This window comes from Astatotilapia calliptera, chromosome 1 (genome assembly GCF_964374335.1).
Source record: "Astatotilapia calliptera chromosome 1, fAstCal68.1, whole genome shotgun sequence".
NCBI lineage: Eukaryota > Metazoa > Chordata > Actinopteri > Cichliformes > Cichlidae > Astatotilapia > Astatotilapia calliptera.
The window spans coordinates 40,620,416-40,633,378 of NC_137422.1; the positions used below are offsets into that span (position 1 = coordinate 40,620,416).

Consider the following 12,963-nt stretch of genomic DNA (forward strand, 5'->3'; position numbering starts at 1 on the left):
GCCCAGCGTCTGTGGGCGGGGCCCGAGAGTGGGGGGCGGGGGGTCTAAAATCCACCTGCTGTCAAGACAACCAGTACACAGGAGGTCGGACCTCACACGCTTACGTCACCGCAGCCCCCGTGACCTCTCCGTTCCCGCAAATATTAATAAACATGAACCCAAATAAAAACAGATTAGTGTTCAGCAGTGTAGAGACCACATACCTGCTTCACGTCAAACTCAGGTGAAGCCATCCACCTACCAGTCAAAGAGGCCACGCCCCTTTCCTACTCTGAGGCTCAAAGCTTTTACAGCTTGGACATTTCATTGACACAAGTACATTTGTCTGTGCTGTTTCTAACATTCACACACATTCATGCTCCGATGGACGCGTCCGACAGCAGCTTGGGGTTGATACCTTGTGGCTGTGGCTACAATGTAGCTGCCATCACCAGTGTGTGAATGTGTGTGTGAATGGGTGGATGACTGGATGTGTAAAGCGCTTTGGGGTCCTTAGGGACTAGTAAAGCGCTATATAAATACAGGCCATTTACCTTGCCCAAGGACTCTTGGCAGGCAGACTGGGATCGAACCACCAACCTTCCAGTTAGTCGGTGACCTGCTCTACCACCCGAGCTCATAACCCCCCCTAACAGGTGTTATGAAGGACTAAATTACCTATAGAGACCAAACATTTTGTGTATCAGGCTGTAAACATGTTTGTTTTAACATTGGAGTCTATGGGGACTGACTCACTGCTGCCTCTGCTGGACACCAGAGGAACTGCAGGCTTCGAGTTTCAGAGTTGGCTTCATCTCTCAGGTCGAGGAGTGGAAACAACCTGATAAACTGAGTGTTGTTTAATATGAACATCCACCAGTGGAACGGGAGATACATGAGTGGAAACAAAGAGTAGGTTTGAGTTTAACCGCCTTTGAGAGCGGCTGTAAATGACTCATGAAGAAAAATGGTCACTTTGAACTTTGGTGCCGTGAACATGAGTAGAAGTTAGAAAACGTGTCTGTCATCAGTTTTGGTGAAGCATGATGTCAGGGTTACACATCTGTACGTTATGCAAGCCGATGAAAATAACCCTTCTTACCCAATCCTGATAAATGAGAGGAGCCGACAGAAGGGCCGAGCCGGGGTCAGACGTTTAGCTCCAAACTCGACTGTCGATTCACAAAAACAACGTGCTCACACTCAGACGTGTGTTTCTAATGTGTACCGACAGAAAGTTAGCTGGCTTCTGTGCTTCTTTAGCAACTTTTGAACAGGGGTACGAGCGGGATTGTGAAATAAGTCGAGAGATCGTGATTGTTTAAGGGTCCAGGAATGTGGAAATAGTTGGGGGAGGTCTGGGAAGGCGAGAGTGAGGAGCAGCAATACGTTAGGAGGGAGCAGGGAGGGATCCTGCTGCAGAAACCACGGACTTTCACACAAACCACCCCATCTGGGTTTGGATGCACACAGGACTGCATTTAGCAACACACACACACACACACACACACACACACACACACACACACACACACACACACACACAGGTCACGACCTCTTTGTGTGACTTTCACAAACCCAGAAATATGTGCAGAAAGCCCTGCGGTGTGCAGCAGAGAACACGCTGCTCTGATTTTGTTTAGAGGCAACAAAGCTACAGACAAGCTGAGGTTTCAGCCCAGAAGAAGTTTCACTCGTTTGATTCTTTCCAGTTTGTTTTTTTACTGTTTGTGATGAATCTCAACTAAAAAACAAAACTAATAAAGAGCGAGACCGCCTCCCTAAAAAGACCTCTTTGGACGAGGGCTGGATCACAGAGCATCTCAGGACAGGAAATTGGAAAACCGGCAGGAATACGAGGACAGGCTCAGCTCATGGTCTGACAGTCCTCGTGATTAGTAAACGGCGTTTGTGGGAACTCCTCACACATCCTGTGGAAACAAATGAAGGTGGTGTGGGGGGAAAGAACAAAAAGGATGGTGGGGGGGGAGGAGGACGCCACAAATCAACCTCCCAGCCAAGCGAGTGCAGGAGAGAAGCTGTTTGTCAGCGCTGCCCAAAGACCTCGACTCCCGTAACAGGGAAATCTCTCCGCCGTGATCAGACGCGATCCTGATTCTGTAACACGATCGTCCATCGACTGAAACAGTTACAGAACTTTAAAATAGGTTTTTAACTTTAAACACTGAAATGAAAAAGGAATAAATGGTGGAGAAAGGGTGGAGGAGGTGGGGGCACGGGGGCCATCCTGTAGGGCGTCAGGCCCGGGTTGCACCATAAAGCGTGTTTGGCGAGCGTTTCAAGGTTCAAGGTTCTTTATTTGTCACATGCATAGTTATACAAGTATAACACACAGTGAAATGTAGCCTGACACGCTCCTCAACATGTGCAAAAATTGGGGGGGGGGGGGGGGGGGGGGTGTAGAGGAAGAACATACATATATATATATATATATATATATATATATATATATATGTATATATATATATATATATATGTATATGTATGTATGTATATATATATACATACATACATACACACATAGTATATACACTGGGTGAATGTGCAGTAGTAGCAGCAAGCAGGTGAATTCTGTACATTAATATGAATAGACATCTGACTATTTTACAGGATAGACAATATAAACATATTTAAAATTAAAGGAATTGAAATGTACATTGTGCCTTGGTTTAGTGTCTGGAAGAGTCCTGTCTCAGTCAATTATAGATGATGTGAGAGGGCGGGTGTGTGTGTTTAGGGCACGGATGGCTTGGGGATAGAAGCTCCTCTTGAGTCTCTCTGTCCTTGCCCGGAAGATGCGGAACCTTCTACCAGATTGCAGAAGTTGGAACAGTTTGTTGCCAGGATGGGACGGGTCCTTCAGTATCTGTGCTGCTCTAGTCCGGCATCTCCTGGTGTAGGTGTCCTGAAGCGCTCTGAAGCGCTCCCTGCTGATCTGCAGCATCCATCACAGGACGTGTACAATAAGCAGGCTGCACCACGAAGAGCCAGCAGCCCCCCCCCCCATCAGGGCCTTTATTACCTTTACTTTGCAAAAGACATCGAGGGACAATTTCTGAACAGGACAACGTTAAATTTCACAGTAACGCCAAAATATAACACAGAAGGATTTTTAACATGAAACCTTTAGTTGCTAAATAAAGAACACGTTATTCTAGATTAGCTTTCATGTTGTGCTGATCAAATACTGCAGCCACGTGTTTCACACACACAAGTCATACAAACCAGTCAAAAACAGTGACCTGACTCTAGAGTGCGACCAAAAAAACAAATCCTATGTCGCGACGGTTTGAGTGAAATCAGTGATGAGACGCAGCTCTAGTGAGCAGCCTGTGGGTAATGAGAAAAGATGAAAAGAACTATTGCTACATTTTTGTTAAGGTCTGAAATTCACAGCCAGCTCTGACATGGAGACATCAACCTCTGAGCGCTGAAAAGCAGCAGTGTATCCAGAAACACGTTATACGCTGCAATAAATGCCCAGGTGTCCCCTCTCCCCACGGCCTTTCAGCGGCAGGCAGCAAACAGGTCGCCAGAGGTCGATGTGATGATTAAGTTCAACATTGTCTACAATATTGCCAAAGCACTTTAAGCACAAGCAGTTTTTCAGCAACTTTCTGGTAGAAATGTGCTTCAACTAAAGGACTTTGTGTTGAAAAGATTGTTAGTTCATCATTTACAAATGAATATTGTCTGCATGGGCTGAAAAACCTCCTTAAAAGTGCGCATGTAAAACTGCGTGTTAAGCGATGCGGCTGAAAAATTTGGGTGCGCATAAGGAAAAAAAAATTCGGCACACCAGTGCAGCCGTGACAAACGTTAGTCTGCAGCCCTGCCATATGAAGTTTTTCCTTAGTGCCCCCTCAAATGTGGGAGTTTAGCCGAGTGCTGACTAACACTGACTGCACCAGTTTACACACCCTGACCTACTTTTATGGCAAAGATCAGTGAAACTTTCAGACTTTAATATTCAAACATTGCGTGAGTGAGTAAAAAAGGTCCCGAAAGGTCAAAACACAGTTTTCCAAAACTATTGATGTTCAAAAATATTTGATATCTGAAGCCAAAAACTTGCAGAAATAATTGGACTTGTTCAAACTTTGTACCATGTTGATGCTAATCAGAGATGGTGGAGCAGAAAATGCTGTAAAAACAGCTGATGTGAGATGAAATGTGTGACTTATGTCCAAGTATAAAAGTGCAAGTTTGACTTTAACACGAGGCTGAAACAGAACACGCAGCAATCGTTTACTTCCTGTTTCTAAAGCAGCAGCTCACTGTGTGACTACGCGTGAGACAAAGAACCTTCAATCTTTAGACAAGGATAACGGTTTCTCTGAAAAACAGGATTTTTGATTTTGTGACGTTGAGATGAAGAAGATTTGGTGCCATCCGACATCTTTAACATCGCTGAGACGTTTGAAGCAGCTGCTGGTCTTCTACGGTTGCCAGGGATCATCAGCAGGTCCATCCGTGTGTCAGCGTGGCCGTGAAACTCTTAGCGGGAGGAAAAGTGACAGAAAATCAAACAGGACCTACCAAAAAACCCGCAGGAGGCCACAGGTAATGCAGGCTGCACCACAAGGTTATACAAGTACAACTGCAGTCCTCGAGGGCCGCTTTGCTGAAACGCTTCTATGCGTCGCTGCTGCAACACACCTGAATAAAGCCGACTGCACGCTGAGGTGCCCGCCCCCCCATTTAAAGAAGTGTTTAGAAAACTGTACTTTTACTGCACCACGTTCACTCACTCCTGATGTAACATGAATCAAATGCTGAATCGCCTCCTCAGCATCGAGTCAAGTCTTGCTGAGCTGCTAATTTCATCAGGACACCCTCGAGTTTGACACCTGTGCTCTCAAATATATGAAAGCAACAAGTGCAGCATCCTTGATGCCAACCAAAGCTCGACTAAGGAGCTCACACTGCTGCACTCGCTAACAACCACCAAGCCCTGACTGAAGGTAGAAGCGACCCCCTCTTCCAACAGTCACCTTTCCTCAAATAAAAGACAAGAAGAGCTGAAAGGTTATTTGTAAAATACATTTATTCCCTTTATATTTGGGCAAACCAAAGTCTACAGAGCAGAGAGGAGATTTATGCAGCGGTTATTCAAAAGGCAGCATCAACGCTTCATCGGCGCTGTCACAAAACCTTCCCCTTCCTCCTGTGATGACGTACCAGACAGATATTACGATACAAAGAGAAGAAAGGCATACACTGTTTCTACAGCCGTCATTATTTTCATTAGTACGATACATCAGAGCTGTACGTCGCACTGTCCAGCGCCACTTAGTTAACAAGGCAAAGTTTTAATTGGTTGAGAAAAGCTACGATTATATGGAGGGTTACACGAGACGCTATGATTTAAAGGAGAGGTTAGAGGCCCGCGGGGCTGTGCAGCTAGCGGTCGGCCGATGAGGCGGGAACAGTTGGGACGGAAGGCGCTCTGCACGTGCACGGGTCAGCTCGGACGGCGCCGATAGAGCCACGCTCGTTACCATGACGACAACACAACAGATGAACTGCTAGTGCGCGGCTAACGAAGGTGGAGGGACGATGACCACATAAACATGTCAGATTAGACTGACGAGGCTCAACCGGACGGGCTGTAAGTACGGGGATTTCAAAATAAGGGCAAAATGCACAAAATGACTCAAATGTGCCAAATATGACATGAATTTAAGAAGCAACATTAATTATTATTTGTGGGCTTTTAAATTTCTGCTTTGAATCCTTTTTAGCAGCCCATAGTTTTATTTGTGAGCAAACACAACCAGCTGCCTACCAGGACAACCGGTTTGCTGGGAAACACACGTGACCAGTACACGACTGCAGGAGTGAGCCGAACATTAAACTCTGAGGCTCTGATTCTGACATGACGATCATAGTTTACCACCGCAGAAAGAAAGCAAACGGGGTCAGAGGTCACGGACTTTGGTTACAGCTTCAGATTAAACATTGCATTTCCTGACAACATCCCACAGTATGACCAGAGGGGTGTGTGTGTGTGTGTGTCTGTCTGTGTGTGTGTCTGTCTGTGTGTGTGTCTGTGTGTGTGTGTCTGTCTGTGTGTGTCTGTGTGTGTGTGTCTGTGTGTGTGTGTGTGTGTCTGTGTGTGAGTCTGTGTGTGTGTGTCTGTGTGTGTGTGTGTGTCTGTGTGTCTGTGTCTGTGTGTCTGTGTGTGTGTCTGTCTGTGTGTCTGTCTGTGTGTGTGTCTGTGTGTCTGTGTGTGTGTGTCTGTGTGTGAGAGAGCGCGCCGGTCATGTATGCCTTCAGTCTGGATCAATCCACAGAGTGTTTGTGAACAAAGCTCATGATAAACAACCTCCATGCTCAGGCAGACATGAAGCACTGTCCACATATATTTATATACAGTTTATACAGAAAACGTGGGGATAACATCCAGAAAAGGCCGATATGAGAGCGTGGACGTAGGCAGGACAGCAGTAAACTAATCAGATTACAGCACCTGGACCGTGTGTGACAGCATATCTACATTAAACACTGCTCTAATATGCATAACAGCATCTGTGACTAACAAAATAACAATAAAAAATGATCTTTGACAGTGTAAGAAAAACAGGATATTGTCTTTAACAGCTGACTAAAATCCAGCAAGCAATACATGTGGCATTTCCTGGTTATAAAAAAAACAAACAAACGAAGGAGAGGGCGAGGTCGTCCTCTCCTCGTTCATTGGCCGGAGCCCCGGCGCTTTAGTACACGGGGCTGTTGCGGATCCCGCAGCACAACACCATGCTGAAGATCATCTCGAAGATCTGAGGAAGAAGAGGAAGCTGTCAGGGCTGCGTCACAACATTACATCATTACAGCATCTACGATTTCCACTCGGCGACAGCATTCATGCGCTCGCGCCGCCTTAACGCCTCCTGATTATCACTGAGACTCTTTTTGACACGAGAAGGTGGGATGGTCGTCTTTGACCGAGGGAGCAGCAGCGCATCAGCTTCACTAACGCACCAGGAAAGACTCGGTTTTCTCTGCGTTTCACAGACTTCAGTGCTGTCCTACATACAGCCACAAAAACCAAAAGACTACCCAATAAAATACGATTTTTCATGCTCATGAGCTAAAAAGGGCCAATGGTGCTTGAGGAAAGGTCAGGGGTCACCTTCATCTTCAAGGGGGTCTATCCCACTCATTTCTAGCTTCATATTTGCAGCCGTGGATTCACAGTTTGTAATAATCTTTACTTTACACTGAGCTCAGTTCATCTAAAATAAACTTCTTTTTTCAGCTCCTCCCTTTTTCAGTCAACCTTCTGATTGGCAGCCCCTCACACAGGAGGTTTAAAGAGCAAGTGGGTGGGGCTTCTACGTGGCTGAGGATGACTGTATGAGGACGTATCCTCTCTGTTACTCGTACACACACTGTATGCATGAAACAGAAACAATCGAAGCTGCCCCTCAGCCTTCAGCACATTTACGAGCAGCAGCACTGTGTGATGTTCATGTTCTCACCATAATAACGGCGACCACCAGCGCGGCGATGCCGATCAGGTAAATCTTATCGTGGAACAGCTCGTTGATTCTGTCGTGGCAGCTCTGCAAAGCAAAAACAAAACATTCAAACACGCCACCTACTGGAGATCAGAGAGAATGCATCCTGCTCTCCTGCTGCTTCACATTTTTACAAACACCACGTGTCGGCATTTCTTTATTCTCTTAAACCACGATTTCATTTGAGGAATCTTTTATTTTAAGTTTTGGATAGATGGAGGAAAAACTTTATTGTTTTAATGTTTAGGAATTTCACTTCCTGTTTGTGGACCAGTCTCAGGCTACGTTCACTCTGCAGGTCTTGATGCTCAATTCAAATTATTTGATCAAATCCGATTTTTTTGTCTGCTCGTTCACACTACAAACAAAATGCGACAGCAAACGCGCTCTAGTGTGAACGCTCAAAGCGCCGCATGCGCAAAAGAAGACGTCACACACAACGCGCTCTGTTTACACCCAGAGCAACAGTATGTGTGACTGATGGCCTTAATGTAAAGACTTCGGACTTTATGTTAAGTTATAAAGTTATTGTGTTTTCTACATTTGGCCTAATAATGATCCTTGTTGCTGTTTTAGAGGAAAGCTGCAGATTTCTGTCAGAATCTGCAGATTATACAGAACAAATAAAATGTTCACGTTTCTCCAACGTTGTTCCCAACAGTTGTACTGGATGGACAGGAAGTGTTCACGATGTCTTCTCCGGCGCTGATAATCGGAGTCTGTCTTGTGTCAGTGACGTAAAAGGCGGATTTAATGTGACATGACAATCAAACAGCAGTCGCTTCCTGAAACATCAGATATGTATCGGATTCAGCACCACATACGAAAGTGACCCAGATCGGATTTAAAAATATTGGATTTGTGCCGTTCACGCTGTCATGTGGGTCGCAGAGGGTCAAAAACGCCGGATTTGATGCGCTTTCGCCTGCAGAGTGAACGTTGCCATAGAGACAGCTGATCACACATCATCTGTGAGCTTCTCTCTTACAGCCACCTCAGCTCACACACACTCATTTATTTATCAGTCATTAATATTTCAGCTCATTTATTCTGTAACACTGCTTTCATTTATTCATGCTAACGCTACTTTAGCTTCCTGCTGTGTCCACGTGTTCAGCGCGTTAGGCCCCACCTCCTCCTGATGAGTTTCCTCTCACAGAAATCAGCAACAGACAAAGTAAAAAGTGCTTCTTTTAAACACTTCTGTGTTCTGGCAGCCGCGCAGCTCTGCACCGACCTCGGGTCACTTCAGTAACGCTGCCAACAAGTGGAGTTAAGCCTCGTGTGAAGCTGCAGGCTGCATACAGAACAGCCTCCTGCAGATCTTTGGACTCTGAGGCTTTTGCTGTCTCGATGTTCTCTAAATCTTTTGTCTGGCAAGTCTTTACTTACACTGCTGGCTATGTGGTAAAAAAAACATGTGACACAAACTGAAAATGGAGACAATGTACCTTCAAAGTAAAAGTCTCAAAAGATGTGACTTTTACTTTGAAGTGAAATGTTCTCGGTTTGTGGAGAGCAGCTGCACAGCCTCAACCACTTCCATTCATTTAACTGAAACTTAAATATACGTTTTTATCTCAGTCTAGCTCCATTCACTTCTGTTCAGTGGACTAAAAGCGCCCCCTGCTGTGCTCTCGGGTGAACTGCAACTACTTTCGATACCACGGTTTAACAGGAAGTGGAACAGCCCCCCGTGACTGCGTCAGGTTACCAAGAGCAGATTATTTTACAGCAGCACAGGAGAACCCGCCAACGCTATCAATGCACCGAGTCGTGCCGAGAGGCTCGTGTTCCTGATGGTGAGACAGGACACAAACATGAATGACCCCGCCCCCTGCGTTTGCCTGGTGCAAGTATACAGCAGAGAGAAAATGTCTCACAGCAAAGTTTATGGAGCTTTTTTGACTAACTTCATGATTTCTGCAGAGAGCTAAATGATGGTCCTGCTTGTTCTCCCCGTGAGCCAGAAGCATGCGAGCAAAGATTAAACCACTGAAATAAATGATTGTACTTACCGTGAATGTATTACTGGGGCAAATATTGGTAATTCCAGTTATGTCTGTGAGCTGTGTAAGGAGGTTAGTGCCTGTGCCTTTACCGCAGCAGCTCAGCTGAAACACAAAGACAACACAGTAAAGACCTGGAAACCTCCGACAAACAAGCACCACAACTGCAGTTCCTCTAATGTCCAGCAGAGGCAGCAATGAGTCCGTCCCCATAAGCCCCTTTTCCATTTGACCTACTCGGGTCGACTGGTTTTCCATTATAACCCAGTAGTACCTTGTTTGCACGCCTTTCGTCATAGCAAAGCGTCGGCGCATCTGAACGTTCCAACAAAGGTGGACATCGAAGCTAATATTTACCTGCTGCTCGGTCTGTGGGTGTTCGTCACACTCGGGGGATCACGGCGTTGTTTTGCAGCCGAGTTTCAAAAATGGCAGTTTTGATTTTTGTGAACGAGACGCTCTCGTGACTCGTCGAGTGACGCTACTGACCAGCCAATCGGTTGCGTGCGGTCTGACGACATCACATTTTAGTACCTGTCTGGATCACTTAGAACCCCAGCAGGTACTAAAAGACTACCTGGTTTTTAACGGAAAACCCTGGAAAACGTGGCAAACTGTGCCCAGTCAGTCCGAGTAGGTACTCTAGGAAAAGGGGCCGCAGACTCCCGTGTTACAACTTTACAGCAGAAACAAACATGTTTACAACCTGTTACACAAACCGTTTGGTCTCTGTGGATCGTTTCCTGTACAGGGGAGGATGTTTCTATAACTCACCTGTTTAAATCCTATTAAGGTTTAAAGTTTGCATTATTAGGGGCGTGGCCTCTTTGACAGACAGGTGGATGTAGCCGCTAGGTGTAGCTGCTAGCTGCACCTCAGCTAACTGCACCGTGTTTGTGCTGTTGGAGCATTTTTAATGACATCATGTGACCAAAAACACGACTGCTGTGAGGTCAGTGTCCTAACAGGCCGTCACAGAGGGCGGAGCTCCGGTTTGCTGAGTGAAGTTTGAAGATTCGGACTTAATGTTTGTGATTAGCAGGTTCGTCTTAGTGAGGGTCTCGTGTTAGCTAGCATTAGCCGATAACTCAGGGCTCCACCCTCTTGTGAAAACGCGGTGACAGACGAGACGCTCCAACAGAGGGCGTGGTGCAACCCGACGTCTACCTGCATCTCTCTGATTTGGAGTTTAGTTTCTGCTAATTCCAAAGTCAGCTCACCTGGTATTCCCAACTTTTATTCCCAAATTCAACACGTCCAAGTTGTACGTGACCTTCAAAGCATGCGTGTGATTATCTCAGCTCTGCCGCTTTTCATGCACCGTGTTCTCAGTGTTTGCTGTACTTTAAGGTGACGAGGTTCAGGACGCCTCAGAAAACCCTTTACTTTATAAGAAAATATTCACATGATCATTTTGTTATATATCTGCGTTGTACCGTCTCATGGAAGGCCTTCAGGACAAGGGTGGCGGCATTGTTCTTTTCCTGCATATTGCTGTTAATTGCGCTGTCGTAGGCGTTGTCGTAGAAGATTTTCATCTCCTTTGTAACCTGCAAAAGTTTAAATAAAGTTATTAGTTGTTGCCTGGTGACAGAAGCACACTAATGACTAATAACTCACACAAGGTAAAGAATATCGAGATATGAATTTTGGGTCATATCCTCAGTACAGTCTGTGGTTGCTGATTATATGAAGCATGTTTAATCCCAGGTGTCAACCAGGACCAAACGCTTCCCGATCAGAGAGCGGCATGCCCGATTTAACCTGCAGTGTCAGCGTGCACACTCACCGTGTCCCTGTTCATGTAGCCCCAGATGCCAGCTGCAACCTCACAGGCGAACAGGATGACGAGGCAGGCGAAGAACTGCAGGACGGGCCAGAAACACAGCAGGTGAGCGCGAGCGTCCTTCTACCTGAGCTCCGACTCAGAGAACACGTGCAGGTAACCGTGCAGCTGCTGCGTTTATTATAACTTTTTTATTATAATTTACAACCTTGCAACTTACACTTGTCAATGTTCACAAGTTGAACAGACGCAGGCAACGTAGAAGCACAAACTTCAGATAATATTAAATAAGACGATCTTAGCAGCAGTAAAAAGTGAACCTCTGCTGGATTATTGAAACAATAAGCATGTATGGGCCATCGCTCACTGAACAAGCCTCTCTGCATCCACAGAGCAGATGTTATTCCCTCCATCTGATCAATCTTACTTTATCAATCCACATATTACATGAAGGCCGGTCATGATTTAATGGTGATACACTTTAGTGCTGCTGTGAGCAAGATTCTTACGAGAGACTTTGTTTTGCTGTTGGTAAGACTCACTAACTGTTGGTCCTTTGTTAATGGTTGTTGGGAAACTGTAGTGAGCTTTATTCCAAACTGAGCTAATGTTTGGACACGGCCAGGATATGTGTGAGTGGGTTGCTAAGTGAGTACCACAATTTCACCAACAAGTGTCGGGAGTTGGTTCATTTTAGCAACGATGTCTGGGGGTCTAAAATATCTCATGACCACCTTCCATTTAAATTCTCTCCACAGCCCAGAATTAGTCACCAGATGGGAAGAGGTGTTCGGTGAGGCCCGAGTCTCAGAGGAGACTTGGGCCTCACTGAACACCTCTTCCCAGGTGTGCTCTGAGACTTGAGTGCCAGTCTCCGCTTCCCACCTTGCCTTAATATCCAAAGTTGCACTTGTATTGAAACTCATAAATGAGTTATAGAAATGACTGATCAGCTTTGGGGAGGAATTACTTTGAAATATTTTAGAGATATTTCCTCGATGGCTGAGGGCTCCAAACTTGCCTCCAGTCTTTATGTTTTGTCAAAAAATCTAAAACAGTCCGAAGAAGGAAGCTGAAGCCGACGTCTCAGCTGTTCAAATGAGCTCAGGTCCTCACAACATGACGAAGTTTATGACGCCTGTTATTTGACCTGCTCTGAAGTCTTCCACAGTAGGAGAAAAACCCTGCAGGGAGGAGAGGCTTGATAACATTGAAATTTCTTTTGGAAGACCAAACGTTTGTTTGATTCTGCGCCAAATCTTTAGTGTGAGCCTCGTCCGTTCCCCGTACGCACAAGTTAGAAAAAAAGCAGGGAGTCCAGTGATCTTTCACATATTGTCTTCTCAGTGTTTAGCCACCGAGTTTCAGACCGATCCCGTACAGTCAGGAGTCTCGTAGAACAGCCGACCCCCCCCCTGCAGTTTGACAGTTTTAATGTTTGAAACTTGATCCTTGGACGTTTGCCTCGCCGTATCAATTTGGAAAAAAGTTTATCTAAATTATCAAATGTACAGTTGGGAATGTTTACAGGCAGCATCTGAAAAAGGTATAAAAGTCTCGGTAACACATTCGTTCTATACTCTCGATGCGACGCAGGAGAGACGGAGGCAGGACTGTGCATCGCTCTAAATCTGTTTTTATTACT

The 12,963-nt window shown here is 45.6% G+C and overlaps 1 protein-coding gene and 1 long non-coding RNA gene across 3 annotated transcripts in view; one reads left to right on the forward strand and one right to left on the reverse strand.

Moving 5' to 3' along the window:
- Nucleotides 1-5,029: 5,029 nt before the first annotated feature.
- The window catches only part of LOC113027647 (CD81 antigen-like), a 28,715-nt gene continuing 20,781 nt past the window's right edge, over nt 5,030-12,963 (reverse strand). For both annotated transcript variants that reach the window (XM_026177308.2, XM_080301055.1), the window contains 5 exons: nt 11,322-11,396; nt 10,969-11,082; nt 9,542-9,637; nt 7,485-7,568; nt 5,030-6,782 (listed from right to left, as the gene is read on the reverse strand). In XM_026177308.2, the coding sequence (XP_026033093.2) occupies nt 6,720-6,782; nt 7,485-7,568; nt 9,542-9,637; nt 10,969-11,082; nt 11,322-11,396 (432 nt within the window). In that variant the 3' untranslated portion in view covers nt 5,030-6,719. The remainder of the gene's footprint in view (nt 6,783-7,484; nt 7,569-9,541; nt 9,638-10,968; nt 11,083-11,321; nt 11,397-12,963) is intronic.
- The window catches only part of LOC113027665 (uncharacterized), a 38,183-nt gene continuing 36,238 nt past the window's right edge, over nt 11,019-12,963 (forward strand). The window contains exons 1-2 of the long non-coding RNA XR_003273113.2: nt 11,019-11,157; nt 11,243-11,423. This is a non-coding gene — a long non-coding RNA (uncharacterized LOC113027665). The remainder of the gene's footprint in view (nt 11,158-11,242; nt 11,424-12,963) is intronic.